The sequence below is a fragment of the Balaenoptera borealis genome (assembly GCF_965194805.1).
Source record: "Balaenoptera borealis genome assembly, chromosome: 13".
Classification (NCBI taxonomy): domain Eukaryota; kingdom Metazoa; phylum Chordata; class Mammalia; order Artiodactyla; family Balaenopteridae; genus Balaenoptera; species Balaenoptera borealis.
The window spans coordinates 18,799,144-18,819,391 of NC_138870.1; the positions used below are offsets into that span (position 1 = coordinate 18,799,144).

The following is a 20,248-nucleotide window of genomic DNA, read 5'->3' on the forward strand; positions in this document are numbered from 1 at the left end:
AAAGAAGGACACTACATAATGATCAAGGGATCAATCCAAGAAGAAGATATAACGACTGTAAATATTTATGCACCCAACATAGAAGCACCTCAATACATAAGGCAAATACTAACAGCCATAAAAGGGGAAATTGACAGTAACACAATCATAGTAGGGGACTTTCACACCCCACTTTCACCAAAGGACAGATCATCCAAAATGAAAATAAATAAGGAAACACAAGCTTTAAATGATACATTAAACAAGATGGACTTAATTGATATTTATAAGACATTCCATCCAAAATCAACAAAATTCACTTTTTCTCAAGTGCTCATGGAACATTCTCCAGGATAGACCATATCTTGGGTCACAAATCGAGCCCTGGTAAAGTTAAGAAAATTGAAATCATATCAAGTATCTTTTCTGACTACAACGCTATGAGACTAGATATCAATTACAGGGAAAAATCTGTAAAAAATACAAACACATGGAAGTTAAACAATACACTACTTAATAACCAAGAGATCACTGAAGAGATCAAAGAGGAAATCAAAAAATACCTAAAAACAAATGACAATGAAAACACGATGACCCAAAACCTATGGGATGCAGCAAAAGCAGTTCTAAGAGGAAAGTTTATAGCAATAAAATCCTACCTCAAGAAACAAGAATCATCTCAAATAAACAACCTAACCTTACATCTAAAGCAATGAGAGAAAGAAGAACAAAAAAACCCCAAAGTTAGCAGAAGGAAAGAAATCATAAACATCCGATCAGAAATAAATGAAAAAGAAATGAAGGAAACAATAGCAAAGATCAGTAAAGGTAAAAGCTGGTATTCTGAGAAGATAAACAAAATTGATAAACCATTAGCCAGACTTATCAAGAAAGAAAGGGAGAAGACTCAAATTAATAGAACTAGAAATGAAAAAGGAGAAGTAACAACTGGCACTGCAGAAATACAAAGGATCATGAGAGATTACTACAAGCAACTATATGCCAATACAATAGACAACCTGGAAGAAATGGACAAATTCTTAGAAAAGCACAACCTTCCGAGACTGAACCAGGAAGAAACAGACAATATAAACAGACCAATCACAAGCACTGAAATTTAAACTGTGATTAAAAACCTTCCAACAAACAAAAGCCCAGGACCAGATGGCTTCACAGGCTAATTCTATCAAACATTTAAGGAAGACATCTATCCTTCTCAAACTCTTCCAAAATATGGCAGAGGGAGGAAAACTCCCAAACTCATTTTACAAGGCCACCATCACCCTGATACCAAAACCAGACAAAGATGTCACAAAGAAAGAAAACTACAGGCCAGTATCACTGATGAACATAGATGCAAAAATCCTCAACGAAATACTAGCAAACAGAATCCAACAGCACATTAAAAGGATCATACATCATGATCAAGTGGGGTTTATCCCAGGAAAGCAAGGATTCTTCAATAGACGCAAATCAATCAATGTGATACACCATATTAAGAAATTGAAAAATGAAATCCATATGATCATCTCAATAGATGCAGAAAAAGCTTTCGACAAAATTCAACACCCATTTATGATAAAAACCCTCCAAATTAGGCACAGAGGGAACTCACCTCAACATAATAAAGGCCATATATGACAAACCCACAGCCAACATCATCCTCAATGGTGAAAAACTGAAACCATTTCCATTAAGATCAGGAACAAGACAAGGTTGCCCACTCTCACCACTATTATTCAACATTGTTTTGGAAGTTTTAGCCACAGCAATCAGAGAAGAAAAAGAAATAAAAGGAATCCAAATCAGAAAAGAAGAAGTAAAAACTGTCACTGTTTGCAGATGACATGATACAATGTATAGAGAATCCTAAAGATGCTACCAGGAAACTACTAGGGCTAATCAATGAATTTGGTAAAGTTGCAGGATACAAAACTAATGCACAGAAATCTCTTGCATCCCTATACACTAATGATGAAAAATCTGAAACAGAAATTAAGGAAACACTCCCATTTACCACTGCAACAAAAAGAATAAAATACATAGGCATAAACCTACCTAAGGAGAAAAAACACCTGTATGCAGAAAACTCTAAGACACTGATGAAAGAAATTAAAAATGATACAAACAGATGGAGAGATATACCATGTTCTTGGATTGGAAGAATCAACATTGTGAAAATGACTCTACTACCCAAAGCAATCTACAGATTCAATGCAATCCCTATCAAATTACCATTGGCATTTTTCACAGAACTACAACAAAAAATTTCACAATTTGTATGGAAACACAAAAGACCCCGAATAGCCAAAGCAATCTTGAGAAAGAAAAACGGAACTGGAGGAATCAGGCTCCCTGACTTCAGACTATGGTACAAAGCTACAGTAATCAAGATAGTATGGTACTGGCACAAAAACAGAAATATAGATCAATGGAACAGGATAGAAAGCCCAGAGATAAGCCCATGCATGTACGGTCACCTTATTTTTGATAAAGGAGGCAAGAATATACAATGGAGAAAAGACAGCCTGTTCAATAAGTGGTGCTGGGAAAACTGGACAGCTACATGTAAAAGAATGAAATTAGAACACTCCCTAACACCATACACAAAAATAAACTCAAAATGGATTAAAGACCTAAATGTAAGGCCAGACACTATCAAACTCTTAGAGGAAAACATAGGCAGAGCACTCTATGACATAAGTCACAGCAAGATCCCTATTGACCCATGACCTAGAGAAATGGAAATAAAAAGAAAAATAAACAAATGGGACCTAATGAAACTTAAAAGCTTTTGCACAGCAAAGGAAACCATAAACAAGACGGCAAGACCACCCTCAGAATGGGAGAAAATATTTGCAAATGAAGCAACTGACAATGGATTAAGCTCCAAAATTTACAAGCAGCCCATGCAGCTCAATTTCAAAAAAACAAACAACCCAATCCAAAAATGGGCAGATGACCTAAACAGACATTTCTCCAAAGAAGATATACAGATTGCCACAAACACATGAAAGAATGCTCAATATCATTAATCATTACAGAAATGCAAATCAAAACTACAATGAGATATCATCTCACACCGGTCAGAATGGCCATCATCAAAAAATCTAGAAACAATAAATGCTGGAAAAGGTGTGGAGAAAAGGGAACCTTCTTGCACTGTTGGTGGGAATGTAAATTGATACAGCCACTATGGAGAACAGTATGGAAGTTCCTTAAAAAACTAAAAATAGAACTACCATGTGACCCAGCAATCCCACTACTGGGCATATACCCTGAGAAAACCATACTTCAAAAAGAGTCATTTACCACAATGTTCATTGCAGCTCTATTTACAGTAGCCAGGACATGGAAGCAACCTAAGTGTCCATCGACAGATGAATGGATAAAGAAGATGTGGCACATATATACAGTGGAATATTACCCAGCCATAAAAGGAAATGAAATTGAGTTATTTGTAGTGAGGTGGATGGACCTAGAGTCTGTCATACAGAGTGAAGTGAGTCAGAAAGAGAAAAACTAATACCATATGCTAACACATATATATGGAATCTAAAAAAAAAAAAAAAAAGGTCATGAAGAACCTAGGGGCAGGATGGGAATAAAGATGCAGACCTACTAGAGAATGGACTTGAGGACACGGGGAGTTTTTTTGTTTTTGTTTTTTACAAAGTAAACTGTGATTTTATTGTGAAATTCTCATAGATAGAAAATTAAATTGAATATTTATTCTGTCCATTTCATTTTACAATAATCTTACCACTTTTTTTTGTACCGTGCATTTCAATTGCCTGTTTAGTGAAAATAAAAAAACCTATAGTTTTTGGCTTGTTTTAGCTTAAATTTTACCATTGAATTAAAGACCCCACCATGAAATGCACTGCCAACAGCCACATCCCAAGCCCCTAAGTAAAGAATGTTTTGGTTGCTAGTTCAACCCCAAGGAAACGATCTTTGTCTTCTATCACCTTAAAATGCCAGTGTTATTAGCAAAAGATTTTTGTTCCCCACAATAAAAACCAACCCTAGGATCTTTAAGGTCCTAGTTAACAAAATTTTCACGTGTGCAAAGCTCGACTGAAATAAATATATTTCTCTCATTTATCATTCCCACCCAGCATTCCTGTTTTCAGCTAATTTTAAGGGATATAATTTCTAAAATTAGGGCAAAGAGTAAATTTCCTGCTTTCTACTTCAATGCTTTAACTCTCCTCCAACCTACACAGTTGTGGAGGATAAAAGAGCTGACATCTGACTCCAAGCATGGAAGAAACAACATTAGCACACGTTAGTCTAACCATCTGCCAATTAGGGAAGCGTAAGCTGGGACAAAGTGAGAGAGTGGCATGGACATATTTACACTACCAAATGTAAAACGGATAGCTAGTGGGAAGCAGCCGCATAGCACAGGGAGATCAGCTCGGTGCTTTGTGACCACCTAGAGGGGTGGGAGGGAGGGAGATGCAAGAGGGAAGAGATATGGGGATATATGTATATGTATAGCTGATTCACTTTGTTATAAAGCAGAAACCTACATACCATTGTAAAGCAATTATCCTCCAATAAAGATGTTTAATAAATAAATAAATAAAAAGAAGAAGTAAAGTGGAATTCTTCCACTTGGGGGAGAAGAAAAAGGAAAGAAAATAGTATCAGAGGGAAGATCCCAGAATCAGGAAATGGCATTGCTTCTAAAACACACCAACTGGGGCACAAGGTCAATTTCATGAGGTCAAAATGCCTGGCCCTTAGAAGGGCAATGTTAATGTTATTAATTTACTTAATATTTTTCCATCCTTCTTAGTTCTCCCTTCCGGCCTCTTATATCAATTCGCCTGAACCACTGTTGTCTTCTTCCATTTGACCTGACTTTTGTTTGCTTGGCTTCTGATTTATTCTTTCACTCTAACTTTCTTTTACTTTTTTTAAGAAAAAAATATTTTAAAAATTATAGAGTATTTATATATGTAGGTTACAGAAAATACATACATAGATGCAAAAGAAGATAAAAATCAAGGAAATGTACCCAGCTCACATGGCTAATAAACTGGTTAGCATGCATTCTTCTAGACGTTCTTCTTTGTAAACATATATAAGCATATAAACTGCATTTAAAAGTCACACAATTATAACCTACTTTTTTCACTTTTTATACTTTGATCATCTTTCCATATTACTATTTATACATCTACAATGAAAATTACACTGAGTAAGATTGTTTGGATTCAAATCTTGACTGTACCAGCTACTAGCTGTGTGATATTAGACAAGTTATTGCTTGGTGTCTCAGTAAAACCACATAAATAGCATCCTCAAAAGTCTGTTGCCAAGTTTTAGATAAATCAAGTAATGTGCCTGGCACAGAGTAAGCACTCAGTAAATGCTAGCTATTCTTCATCTATAGTTTTCATGACTCCATAGTAAACCCCTGTATGGATGTAACTTAATATGTTTAAATTTCTGATTAGTAGCCATTTAAGTGCATCTGAGGTTTTCATTGTTATAAGCAGTATTGCAACATGCATCTTGCCCATACATCTTTCCATACTCCTGTAATATTCCCCATAAATTTTAGCTTGTATGGGCCCTTGGACTTCTGACACGTACGTGGACTACTCTGTATCCTCCCTTGTCACCTTATCTCCATGGCCACCATAGTCACTTTCTAGAATATCAGCTCCATTTATGACTTTAAAGTAAGGACAACTGCAGGCACAAATTCTCTGAAAAGTGAGGAATAGCTCCGTGTGCCAAGGAGTCTGAATCACCAACTTCAGTCGTTTATTTGAAATGATTATTTTCAGAGGATGGATTCCCCACTCCCACTCCATCCAGCCAATGGAAGGAATGAAGTAAGTGGTCTCTATTGACCCTCCTTGTGTATAATTCCTCATACAGTCCTAATTTACCAACTGGCACTCATGGGAACTAGTATCAGAGAGGCTATTTCCACTGTTAACCTGTGTTTTGTTAGATCTAATATAAGGAAATCACTTTTAGGTAGAATTTAAATGCATTAGAATTAAGGTTGGTGGCTACAATTATGTTGACATGATTTCACCTGGTGCTATTTGCTAGGGCCACTAGTTGGCAGGTCAGAGATTAACTCTTCTCATTAGAGTGAAATTTCTCAAGTTTGTAGAATAAGCTGTATGAATACTGAGTATTGCTAATCATAACTCAAAGAGAGGTGGTAAAAGACATCAACAGAAGTATGGGACTCCACTAAGGATTAGAACTTCCTCATTTCTCAGCATCCTTTTTACCATGGTCCCTCCCAATATCTTCCTGTTTCTCTCCTCTTTGCTCATTTCTTTTCTTCATGCATCCTTTTCCACATTCTGTCTTCCCTTTATCATCCCTCCCCCACCCCTTCTAACCTTTCTCTTCACCCTGCCTTTCTCTAGCTCCCATACTGTTTCAATACTGCCCTCCATTCTCATGCTTCTTAAGAGTGGTCCTTCATTTCTACTCCTCTCCTTAACCTCTTATCTCTTTAACCCCCTCCTGCATGTGGCTTCCATCCCCAATACTATAGAAACTGCATTCCCAGAATTCACAAATGGTAAATAAATGGTCGTGTTTGACCCTAGTTTTCTTCCTAATTCTGGCTGATTTCTTTTCTTGGCTTGTCTTGGGCTGTTGATGTCAGGGTCCCGAGGGCTCTCCCTTCTATCCCTTTCTTCACTAGCCCTTCCCACTCACCCTGAACAATTTCACCTAATTCCACAGTCTGCTGATGCCTCCTAAGCTGACCTCTCAGCCGAGCTGCACCCAACAGTGGCTTGCTGCCCCTGCCCGAATTATGACCCTCAGTGTTCTTTACTTGTACTATTACAGCAACATTTTAACTGCACTTTTTGCCTCTGTTTTCACCCTCTTCTAATCAGTTTTCCACTCTGCCCCTATTATTTTCTAGCACACAGGTCTGACCATGTCAGGTCCCGTCTTAAAACAGCAAACAGACCTCATGCTGTCCATCAAAGCTTTTGCTCTCTGTCCACAGTCTTTCTCTCTCTCATTCTGCTTCACATATCATATGAGATGACCTGCTCCTTCTAGAAAATACCTCCTAATTCCATGGTGGTTCTGAGATTTTCTCCTTGCTGTAACATATTTCTTCCTTGTCATTTTCCTAGTAAAATGCTGCTCAGGTTTCCAGTCCCAGATCTGATCTCCTCACCTACTTTGCTCCGCAAATATTTTCTCTCCCTTATTCATGCTGCTATTCACATTTGCTCATCCTATTAGTATAGTTGTTATGACCTTGTATTACCATCTAGATTATGATCTTCTGAATGACAGGTCTGTATTTTATTCAATTTTTGAAACTTAGTTTTTAGAAAATAGTTTATTAGTAAACATTTGGTAAATTGAATTCTCTCCTCTCTCTTAGCCCTGGGTTTCCAACTATAAGGAAATAAAAAATGAACCACAAAATAGGACAAAAGTAATTGGCAAAGTTAAGATAATATCTGATTTACATGAGTTGGCCAGTATTTGCTTTGGGAGTAATTATATTCAGTTGAGGCAAAGAACGGAAATAAATGTGTGTTTTTAGTAAGAAACCTCAGTACATAAGTACAAAGAATTTTGTCTTTGTAAGTTACAAAAAATTTGAAAAATGTTAAAACATTTTCTCCCTAGACGTGGATTAAAATTCACATGGATTTCAAAACAATTCTATATCCAGATGAACCCAACCTGCTTCTAAGTAAAACGTCAGGAATTAGTGGAGAAGATTTATTTTCTTCTCTCTGTGTTTCCATGCAGAGGAACATCCTTAGATAACAATCCCAGGTCCTCTCTCCACCCCTTCCTTACTTCTGCAGGGTGAGTTATTTGATTGGTGAGGTTAGGAAAATGCACTGGTCACACTCATCAGCTCTTTTCTCTCTCCTGGAGAACACATGAGTCATGGACCACTCTGTGCCATGCTCTAAGTGTCCTGCCCCAGCGGGGGTCAGGACTGCATTTGAGCGGCTGTGACTAAATGAGTATGTTTGTAAAATTCAGGGTTAGTTATGAGCAATCACACTAGGCTGCAGACCTGAGGCACATTCTTCACGTAGCTTTATCATTTCCATCTGTTTGACACCTGTGTCTATCTTTCAGTTGGTTCCTAACTGGGCCTGGGAATGTCAATGTCTGGAAAGAATGTAATTCAAAAATTTCACTTAATAAACTTCATAAACATTCACTGAGGGATGCCAATGTGCAATCCACTGTGCAAGGTATGGGGTGTACAAAGGTGAAGTGAGAGATTAAAAATGGTGAAATGCAACTACTTCCAGATGTAAGCCCAGACAAAGCATCACATCTCTCACTTACCTTTCCTAAATACCAGGTTCCTATTAGATGTGAGGGCACAGATGGTATGATTTGGATCACAGTTTTCTTTGGCTGTATTATTTTTCATTTCAGTGAATGATGTTTTCCAAGAAATCTGATTAATTTCACCATCACTCACGCTTAAACTAAGGAAAGCGGTTATTTTCTTTATGGTTTTAGAAGGATCCTGAGCAAAAAGCAAATATATATAAATAAATATATATATATATATATATATATATATATATATATATATATATATAAAAAGTATATCTCATCAAAACACTAAAGTCATTCTCTGAAACCTGAAAATGGAATTCATTGATTGATTTCCTGTTTTAACTTAATTCTACTTAAATTTTCATTGTTGAAATGGTAGAAAGGACTTACTTTCTTCATTTCTTCATAGGATATAATTAGAATGTTCTTAGCATTTTTGTGTTCTTCCCAGCTTAAAACGTGATCAAACCATGATCCATATACAACTAGAAGAAAAGTGAATTGTTGTGCTAATATTAAATGTTATAAAAAAGCTTTCATTAAACATTATCGCTTTGCATCCTTGGGTTCTTCCTACTTCAGTGAAGTAGTCAAAGTAAGGCACACACGCATTAGACTCTGGAGGGAAAGAGTTTTCCTTCAGAGAGCTCAATTTCACTATTTCAAGTAAATATAATATTGTGAAATGAAGCTGGATGGCCCCCTCTTTTAATTAGGCTGAGGTGTTTTTTCTTATTTTTAGTAAATATTCTTTTATCATCAGAAGTGACAGCAGAGGGGCTTCCCTGGTGGTCCGGTGGTTAGAACTCTGTGCTTCCACTGCAGGGGCATGGGTTCCATCTCTGGTCAGGGAACAAAGATCCCGCAAGACACGAGGCCAAAAAAAAAAAAAAAAAAAAAATGGCAGAACTACAAAGATACATATTTTCCCAAGAATTGTGTTTTGATATCTACCTTGGATCTTGGGAGAAATAGGGCAACAATAAGAATTTATCATTTTCTTCCTGTAAAAGGACATGCTTTTCATAATGATAAGTTCTTAGTACAAAAAGTTTATAAACATCCTCAAAACAAATTCTGTTCACTCATCTTAGTTCAAGGCTGAAAAATACAGTCTTAGAGATTTCTCTGTAGTTGATATTATCCCTTTATTGTTTCATTAAATTGACAGCCTTAAAAATCTCCAGGGTTTAAAAGTAAAATATTAAAAACGGGACTTCCCTGGTGGTGCATTGGTTAGGAATCCACCTGCCAATGCAGGGGACACGGGTTCAATACCTGGTCCGGGAAGATCCCACATGCTGCAGAGCAACTAAGCCCGTGTGCCACAACTACTGAGGCTGCACTCTAGAGCCCACGAGCCACAACCACTGACCCCACGCACTGCAACTAGTGAAGCCCAAGCGCCTACAGTCCGTGCTCCACAAGAGAAGCCACCACAGTGAGAAGCCCGCGCGTCACAACAAAGAGTAGTCCCAGCTCGCCACAACTAGAGAAAGCCCACTCACAGCAACGAAGACCCAACACAGCCAAAAAAAAAAAAAAAAATGTTGCATGCCACAGCAATAACCAAGTTTCTTTGTCAATTGCATTGTAATCAGATCTTTAACCATGGCTTCTTAAATCTTTTGTCATTTACAGACAGTTATTGTTTGTACTCTGATGCTTTTGCAAAAATGCTTCATCTTCAAGATTCATAGGAGGAACTTTTTGACAAGTACAGGTCTCTGATAGCTTTCAGATTATACTGCTGAACTGGAGAAATTAAAGAAATCTAATGGAAAATCTGATAGCTTAATAAAACTGTTAACAGAAGATTAAGATCAAGGATTAGTCACATAGGACTGAACAAATTGATGAATACGGTTATAATTTTTTAGTTTTTGTCTGAAATATTACTGGTTTTTAATCTGTGTTTTGAGCTATAAGGAAACCCTTCCCTTCAAGCTAATTATGACTTACAGCAATTTGGTAAGTTGTACCTTTGTAAGTAGAATTGAAGTATTTATCTTTTCTCTCTACATGACCCCTCCAGAAATTGGAAACTCTTAGGTTCCCAGCAGCTTTATCAGGTGAATGTGAAAGGCTGCCTCCTGGCAGGTGCAGGAATCTTGGGATATTTGGGGGACTTAGAGAAGAGAGGAGTCCATCCAAATCTATAGATATCATAGGTGGAATCTGATGTCAAGCCCTTGGTGTGGCTTTCCTGGCCTTGAGAGGCCTTTTGAAAGTTCAATTTGAGATTCTTTATAAAAAGTTCCAGCAGAGCCACCTTAAAAGAACCTGTATGATCAATTACACTTATGTAAATAATCAAGCTGAGTTTATTAAAACCAGACTTATTTTGCAAATAAATTAGTCTTAATTTGGCTACATTTGGTAGAAATGAGGGCAATTTTAGTAGACATAAAAAAAAATCATGTTGGGTTTCCCTGGTGGCACAGTGGTTAAGAATCTGCCTGCCAATGCAGGGGACACAGTTTCGAGGCCTGGTCCGGGAAGATCCCACATGCCGCGGAGCAACTAAGCCCGTGCGCTACAACTACTGAGCCTGCGCTCTAGAGATTGTGAGCCACAAGTACTGAAGCCCGCATGCCTAGGGCCTGTGCTCCGCAACAAGAGAAGCCACCACAGTGAGAAGCCCACTCTCTGCAACTAGAGAAAGACCGCTTGCAACAAACAAGACACAACACAGCCAAAAATAAAATAAAATAAAATAAATTTATTAAAAAAAAAAAATCATGTTTTAGTGGACCATTAAGTTCTACGGTTGTTGTCGTTGAGGTTTTTTGTATTTACCACCTAAGACTCACTTCTCAGATGGCTCCTTCTTGCTATGTTACATTACCAGAAAGATTTTTTTCTGAAACTTACTATCACAGTAATCTATCTTTGGAAGAAGAATAGATGCCCCATGACCTGCAACCAGGACATTGTGCACACTGGAAAAGATGTCAGTTAAAGGAATCTTTACAGCCACGTTGGAAAGAACCCTATCAGGCCTCCTCTCCTGAATGAACTGCAAATCCTGTTTCTAACACCTGACTAAGACCATCACTACCAGACCAGGATGAGAAGACAACATCTGAAGTAGACAGCTGACACAAGATGCTGGACAAGGCTCATATAGCAATTACTTTGATAGCTATTCATACTTTTACTTATGAACCAAATGTATTTCTTCCCTGGACTCAATTTTTTCCAGTTTGAAAAAGTCAATCCAATTGCTGTGTTTGTGGCCAACTGCCTATGTCCAATACTGCTAGTTTACCTTGGTAGATTTCTCTTCTCCAGCATTCTAACTGGATGGCTCTTAGAAATTTTATTTTAGAAGAAAGAAATTCTAGTATCATGCAAGCTAATGCTACCACCAGTATCAATAAGTGAGACCCTCTTACCTGACCAACTAATGAAACTTGTTCTGAACCTGGCAATAAATACTCCTTTACACTAAATGTTAAATATTGGGTAGCAGTGGACTTATGGAACAAGTTTATGGCCTTGGATTTCCCCAGGTTGGTTAGGAAGATGCACAGTTGATTTCCTTTGGGCTCAAGGTCACTTACAGGAAGGCTTGGAAACAGCCCCTGCCAATCTGCCTTTAATGCGAGCATGCTGGGTTTCGATGAGTTTTCCAATGGTATGACCATTTGCCATTTGGCCATTATGACCATTTGGCTGTGACACTCTTTCCTTCACTAGGGATAGAAGATATCATTAATCCCATGTAGGCTTTAAATTTACTCAGCAAGCTTTGAAGGATAATAATCAAGCCATTAGCTTGCTCAATTTGGAAGTCTCCATGATGAGAAAAGTGGTCCTACAGGATTGCATGGCCCTGGATATTCTAACGGCTTCTTGGGGGGGAACTTGTGCTATAATACATATTGAATGTTGGGTTTTTATACCTGATGGGTCTTCTAATGTGATCTGTATTATGACACATGAAGAATCAAATTTCCCCTATGAAAGATCCTCTTCCCAATCTAAGGGAAATACTAGGAAAATTGTTTGGTTTAGGAAGATCTTGGCTTCAGTCTTTACTAATGACATTGTTACTCCTATTGGCAATTTTGACTACAGTTTGTGTAATTTATAAAGTGATAGTTTCTTGCCTCTCAAGCTGTGCATCAACTTCTACTAAGATAATGATATCTAAACTTGAAACTATTTATCATATCTATAGTTCTCTATAAATTAATGAATGTGCACAATGCACATGCAAGGTAAAATTGGCATCAGTCCTACTGGACAACTTGGAATTGACTGTTAGTCTTTGCCATATATCTTACTAGTACAACCCCCTAAAAGGAAAGAAAGAACCGGGCTATTAAGACCTGACATCAAGGGACATGGTGGACTCAGGCTAGGTAAGCAACCACCCTGGCATCAAGGGACCAAATATATGATCACCTAATGCTTTCTATTAAAAGATTAATGATCAAAAGCAGGAAATTGATGAATTAAAATTCATATTTTATGGCAAGATGAGAAAAATTTAAACATAAAAGTTTTCTCTGCCTGTTTGGACCTCCTCCCTCCCCTTTAGAGTGTCTGCATTAACCAGACATCCTTAGGAGAAAACATTCCTTCTTAATCTTGTAAGAAGTCATGATGACTCATGACTCACTTTGTACATGTAGATCTGGATCGTGTAAACTATCAAATAATACGTCATTTGACATATAACCCCTTGTCTCAAAACTTATATAACTGTGCTTTGACCTCTAATGGATGGAACTGTCCTCAGAGCTTTCTGAAAGACTGTCTCCTGGGTTTTAATCCTCAGATTGGCTTAAACAAAATTTTCCATTTTTTCTTAGGCTATTGATTAATTTTTTGTAGACATCTCCTTATCATCCAAAGATTTAATACTAGCTAATGCTCACTCATAAAAGAGCTACTCTACTAGTGATTTCCTGAAGATCTGCTGACTGCTAATTCATTTTAATAAACATTTATTAAGCCATTAGTGTCTGCCAGACATTGTGCTATACATTTAGGACATTAAATCTTTGAATAAATTGAAGTATAATTAACTCCAAACTAACGGCAGTTTTTCATGACTTCAGCTCCTGAGGAAGCAAAGGGCAAAAAAATAATGTATTTTTTTGGGCCGTATCATATGGTATGCAGGATCTTACTTCCCTGACCAGGGATTGAACATGTGTCCCTTGCACTTGGAGCACAGAGTCTTAACCACTGGACCACCAGGGAAGTCCCATAATGTATTTTTAAAACAAGAGTTTCCAGGACTACAGTGGTATCATTATAGTGTTAACCCAATTTTCTGCTCCATGGGCCCAGAAGACTATGGAATAAGAATAGGTGCCAAGAAGAGCTGCCCTGATACAATCTTCAGTTACTAGCAACCTCACTGCTATTTCAATGACTTACATAATACTTTATCTTAGAATTACCCAAATTACCATATCAGTGATAAGAAGTTTATCTTCTAAGAATGGCCAACCTTTTCCAAGGCACAAAACACATGGTAGGAGGAAGATTGATTTTCTCTCAAATGTAGGAAGTCTCTAGAACCCCAGACTATGCTCATAGTCTCAACCCGCCTCTCCACCTCCCCTCAGCAGCTACAGCCCAGCCCTGGTGATTAATGTCACTGCCTAGAGTTGGTGATGCTATGGAAGCTCCCAGTACTGTCAGGGGAGCCCATGCTTCTATAGCCAGGAGGCTGAGGAGGGATAGAGACCCAGTGCCATACCCAGTGATTAGATGTAATTGACCTTGTCCATTATGGTTTTTCAGTAGGAAATATATTCCAACATACCCGAAATAGATTGAAGAATAAACTTTGCATAATAGCCTGATCATAATTTGAGACCCAGCTATTCTATTATTGACTAATTAATTCATTCTCCACCTTGTTCCAAAAGGACTTAAGCCAGCCAAAAGAATCTAAAGAAATTCGCTGCCTGTGGCTTCCTTACTAATATAGGAAATTACAGTTTTGGTTCATTTTTTAATCAGAATCCTCATTGTCTAGGTCATGAGTAGACCTATGGCTTTAAAGAAAATACAGTTTCCAAAACAGATTTGAAATATTCCTTTAATGGAAAATGTTTTTCTGTACATTCTTCACGAAATTATAGAATTATTCCACCACCTCCTGGCCTTAACATATGCCTGGATGGCCCTTCTTCTGCTATCCAAAATTACTCATTCCTCTGAAATGCCCCTAAATAGAAGTTGCTCTTTCTCAACCAACCCGTGTGTCTTAGGGTCTGGAGAGTGAGTCAGAGATCTCACTGCTTCCTACCCACTTCTAGAACGCCTCCCTCCTACAGAGTCCAGGCTCCTTTGGGAGTCATGTTTTTGAATATACTACTCTTTCCATCCTTGTCTCAGTCAGAAATCAACCTTGGGATCTCTCTCCCACAGTCACTGAAGATTCTGATTTTCGACCAAAATCTTAATGGGTAGCTTCTACAATCTCCTATTCTGACCATTTTTTTCACTTTCTTCCTTTTATTCATCCCCTCAACAACTGACTTGCCAATACCTTCTTTTTTGCCCTCTAATTGTTTATTTCAATCACCAAAAAGCACCCAGTGTTAAACTAAAGCATTTCCTCTTCTCTTCCTCTCTCTCCTTGCTGCTGAGTTCTGCTGAAGAAATTTACACAACTCTATGTATTTATACCACTGTAAATTCATTTTTCCAACTTTAAGGGCTCCAGAGCTGCCTGGCAAACCTATTTGTCCTGCATGAACACATTCTCTTATTCTTCACATCAGCTATTTCAAACCTCTCACATTTCCTGCAAACCCTGTGCCCTATTCTTATATCCAGTTATAATGAGAATCTTAGTTTTTAGTTTCTAGAAAGTACTCTGATGATAGATAATTGTGCAGAAAACAAAACTCGCTGGGATGAAGTGGCCTAGGAAATATAAAGTTCTAAAGTTGTCTCCAGTTCTAATATAAAACTGGACAGGGGGCTGTAGGGAAAAAAGTAAAATGCTAATATTGCACTGAGAGATTAATCTGTCAGGATATTTCCAGAACACAATTTATAGTTATTATGTAATTTGAAAACCTAAAGCGTATTTGTAAACTGAAAGAGAAAATTAAATGATTAGACAAATGTGTAGCTATGTATATCTTTACTGTCCTGCCTTGTCATATCATGTGTATTTATGTTTATGGTTTGGAATTGGGTATAGGGTATCATGATGCCTCAGCCATAAATTAATCTTTCTGGATAAATATCTACTTGTAACATTTCCACCCTAATGTGAAACTATGTAAGTCTGTGTGTGTTTAAATGTCTATGTTTAATAGAATAAGTGAGTAGATTTCTACAGGAAACTTTAGCCATCACGTAATTATAACCTCTAAATAATTCTACAAAATAGATAGTTTTGTTAGTCCTATTCTACATTAGGAATCTGAACCTCAGAACAGCTAAGCTTCTTGTCCAAAGCCATACAGGGAATAAAGTAGAGTCAGGACTTCATTCCAGTTCTTCTGTCTCCGTAGCCTGTTCTTTCTAATAAATCATGTCATTTGCACATAACCTTCCCCTCAAAAGTCACTGAAGAACATGCCTGACACGCAGTCACATACATACAAACATCCCCTACCCCGCACACACAGGAAAACAAATACCCTACCTTATAAATAGTAAAAAGGGAAGCTGCCACTCAAATAAATTTAACTAAAGCTTTAGCAGTTCAGTGACTATTCATCTTGTGACACAGTTTGCCTAGGCTGGATTACTCGACTGTAGAATACTTACAAGTCAAATCCCTATGAACTCAGCTAAGAAGGTGTGAAAGAATCATCTGAAATATTTTTTCTGACTACACTCTGCCCTTCCCAGATATTCTGCCAGGACTCCTGACAATGGTAGCAAAGGTAGACGCTCCACGGTAGCTAGTGTGCTTCCCTGCCTGTGACCTGGGTTGTGGCTGCCCTCATAGACAAACAGTCTCTAGAACAGGAGCAGGCCCTAGTCAGACCATACCCAGAGGAAGCTTTGCCTTCCGGCACCACAAAATAATAGAGATATCTCCAAAGGACAGCTCATGCAGTGCTGAGAGAGGGGTGGTGAACCACAGTCTGTAATAGTTGGAGATGAACACAGCTTTTCTTTTTTTGAGGAAAAGCAGACTCAAGATCTGTTTTTTAAAAAATAATTTATGTATTTAAACTCTGCTTATTCCAAAAATGGAATTGAGGCAGAGTGAGGCATGCTAACTAACTTCAAATATTTAGAAGGCGATCAGGTGGAAGATGAATTAATGATCAGGGGACAGTTTTTTTTGCTGGATGAGTTAAGGCACAGTGGTCAGAGCAAAGATTTTGGAGCTCACACTTGAATTAAATCTTGGCTCTCCTCCTTATTAGTTATGCATCTGTGGATAAGATATTTGGCCTCCCAAGGCCTGCATTCCCCTCACCTGTAAAGTGAGAATAATAAGATCTACCTCATTTGTTCTAGTGAGGATGAAATGAGATCGTGTTTGCAGAGCTCTTAGCTGAATGGCTGTATCACATGGTACGTGCACAATCTATATCACATGGTAAGATTTTTAAAAACATCTTAGCAGTACTAATATTGAATGTGTTGCTTTGGGGCAGGAGGGAGGGGTGTGAACTTGTTGTTAAGGTTAAGAAGTTCAAGCTTAGCCTCTACAATTCCTGGGGATGTTGTAAAGGTGATTCAAACATCAGGTGGGTGTTTTAACCAGATGATCTTTAATATACCTGTCATTTCTGAAATTTGATGATTCTACCAAATATGTGCCATTAGATAGAGAGCAAAATACAAAGAGGAGTTGAAACAGTGTGAGCATAGTATATTCTTCCTTAGGGATTACAGCAAAATAAAATATTAAACCCTGTTGCTGGGACTGCCCTGGTGGCGCAGTGGTTAAGAATCCGCCTGCCAATGTAGGGGACACGGGTTTGAGCCCTGGTCTGGGAAGATCCCACCTGCCACGGAGCAACTAAGCCCGTGTGCCACAACTACTGAGCCCGCATGCTGCAACTACTGATGCCCATGCACCTGGAGCTTGTGCTCCGCAACAAGAGAAGCCACTGCAATGAGAAGCCCGCGCACGGCAATGAAGAGTAGCCCCCGCTCACCACAACTAAAGAAAGCCTGCGCAACAACAAAGACCCAACGCAGCCAAAAATAAAAGCAAACAACAACAATAACAAAAAACCCTGTTGCTGGTGAGTTTCCAATGTCCTCATGTTAAGGTTACGCTTGCTGTGGCCTCTCTTAAATTAACAAGTAAAAGCTTAACAATTTGCAAGTAAAATAGTGAAAGTAGCAATTAAGTCCAGTGAGAGAGAAGATCCTCAGGGAACACACCATTTCTAAATCATGTCTCTTCTAGATTCTGCATCACCTTGGTATATTATTTTTGTTTAATGAAAGCCTTGGGAATTCAGAAGAGTTTTTGTTTTGTTTTGTTTTCTTTAAGTGCTCCAGACACCACTGAGTCAGGGAAAAAAGAATAAATCCAAAGGTCACACATGGTGGCAGGCCCAGCATGTGCTGTGCAGCTCAATAAATGATGTGTCATTGTGGTGTTTTCAGAATAAAGTACTTTCTGCCAAGTGTCAAGATGGCAAATTCTTTGTTATAATTGGGGAATTGGGGGTTTGTGTGTCTGTTTGTGTGTGTGTGTGTGTGTGTGTGTGTACTGTTTGACTTGTTTTATTTTCTGTGCAGGTATATATAAGGCATGTTTCAAGCTAGCTGTATCTCACTGTACTCTAATCAGTGAATAATTACTTCACTGAAAAGACTGATGGTATATGAAAAAAAGAAATGCTTGATCAGAATTAATCTGTTCTGAAGACATTAAAACCAGTTAATAAGTCATTGCTCTTATGTACTACCCATTGGTGATAAGAAAAACTGTGAGGAAGCAAAGTGAGAAAGAATTTGCTTAGAAGAAGCAAAAGAATAATCTATTCAAATGTATTTCTGAAAGTAGGCAGTTAGGATTCATTTGGACTTTTGGAAGATGCTTTCATTTTGAGCAGAAATATTCCCCGTATATTATGAATAAAAATCATTGCTGTATTTAGCATCTCCTCTTAGGAACAGCTCAAACAATTCATGCCAGGTTTCAATGCCAGGGAGATCAGGGTTCTCTCTGCAGTAGTGGAAGAGTGAAACAGCTGTATCTTTTGGATTCCTAATGATGTAGATAATCTGTTAAAAAAAATATCCATTTATTTTTGGAGGGAAGTAGCCCCAACACAAAACATTTCCTAAAAGAAAGTAGCAGCCAAACTTACCTGTGCAAGTCACAACTTTTTGGTAGCTTCAGCTGATTATTAAACACAGACTTAGACCAGCGTTTCTCAAAACTTAAGGTGCATAAGGTGCATAAAAATCATCAGGGGATCTTGTTAAAATGCAGATTCTCATTCAGAAGTTCCAGGATGAGGCCTGGCATTGTGCATTTCTAACAAGCTCCCAGGCGATGTTGATGCTGCCAGCCCACTGACCACACTTTTTGAATTTATGTGATAAAATTTGTTCGTAATATTTTAGGGGCAGACTTGAGAGACCCTACTCATTTGAAGGACAAGATTAATTTTTTAATATCCATGTATTATAAAACATGATTTACATACAAGACGATTTCTTACAAATTGTTCATACTTATAGGAAGAAGAATGCTTTGGAATTCCTTTTTGTACAATTTGATCCTCCAAAGAGCAGGGAATCTGAGATACCCTCCCACTTTATACAAATACTGCAACTGCAATTTAATTTGATTCAATAAATATTAATTTAGTACCTATTGTATACCAGGTAGTGTGCAATGTTCCAGAGCCAAGGAATAGAATAATGAGCAAGACAGAAATGATTCCAGCCCTCTCAAAACTTGCAGTCAAGTGAGGGAAGCAGACAATTAAACACACACTTGACAGTGCAGTGTTACGAAGGTTATAACAGCGAAGTACAGAGAGCTTTAGGAGCGTGTAAGAAACCTCTGGAAACCAGTGTGAGAAGTCTGGATGTAACAGGACTGTCCTCAATCATGGTCAGCATTGCTTGAGTACCAGATACTCTTCTTGCTTTTTAATTGAAAATCAAGGTGGACACATGTTACTTAGATAAGGAAGTTTTTACTGAGTCATTTTTAATACAGAACTCTTTCCCTACTGTGTTCATGGCCCAGGTTGTGACCCTCATGCACAGCACCTGCTGCGCTTTACTTGAAAGATACACAAAGACCATGACACGCAGGAATGAAGAGCCACCTTTGCCCCCACCATTATCTTCTCTTCATCCCAGGAGATAATTGTGGAGTAACCCAGCACCTCAGGCTTCCTCTAAAGGCCCTAGGCTTCCTGAGCAGATTCACAAAACCCCAAGGCCCAGAGATGACAGTTTAAAAATCCACTGCCTTAACAAAAAAGGAATAAATGGCCAAATTTTAAACCTTAGACATCCAGATGGAGACTTTTTTTTTTTTGGTAGAGAGAAGAATTTTTTAGGGCCTTTGGAGAACCCTCCCTCAAAGCTGCATGTCAGTATGATCTAGTGGGAAGGGCAGTGCAACCCATTGACACATATTTTACCAAAAGAGGCTAAAAGAATGTGTTCTGTAACTATGCATGGTGACGAATGTTAAGTAGACAGTGTGGTGATACTTTCGCAATACACACGAATATGGAATCACTATGTCATACATCTGAAACTAATATACTGTTATATGTCAATTACACTCAATAAACACACACAGATGTAGAGAACAACGTATGGACACCAAGGGATGGGGGGAAAGCGGTGGGGGGGGGGTGATGGGATGAATTGGGAGATTGGGATTGACATATATACACTAATATGTATAAAATAGATAACTAATAAGAACCTGCTGTATAAAAAAATAAATAAAATTAAATTAAAAAAAACACCACACACACACATTAAGGATGTA

The 20,248-nt window shown here is 38.1% G+C and overlaps 1 protein-coding gene and 1 long non-coding RNA gene across 2 annotated transcripts in view; one reads left to right on the forward strand and one right to left on the reverse strand.

The window, feature by feature from the left end:
* Positions 1 to 20,248, forward strand: part of LOC309609923 — a 477,943-nt gene that overhangs the window by 442,099 nt on the left and 15,596 nt on the right. The window lies entirely within an intron of this gene.
* LOC309609909 (sulfotransferase 6B1-like) overlaps positions 1 to 20,248 on the reverse strand; it is a 50,752-nt gene that overhangs the window by 24,188 nt on the left and 6,316 nt on the right. The window contains 3 exon segments of the mRNA XM_082352038.1: positions 8,314 to 8,500; positions 8,704 to 8,798; positions 18,381 to 18,507. Of these exon segments, the coding sequence (XP_082208164.1) occupies positions 8,314 to 8,500; positions 8,704 to 8,798; positions 18,381 to 18,507 (409 nt within the window).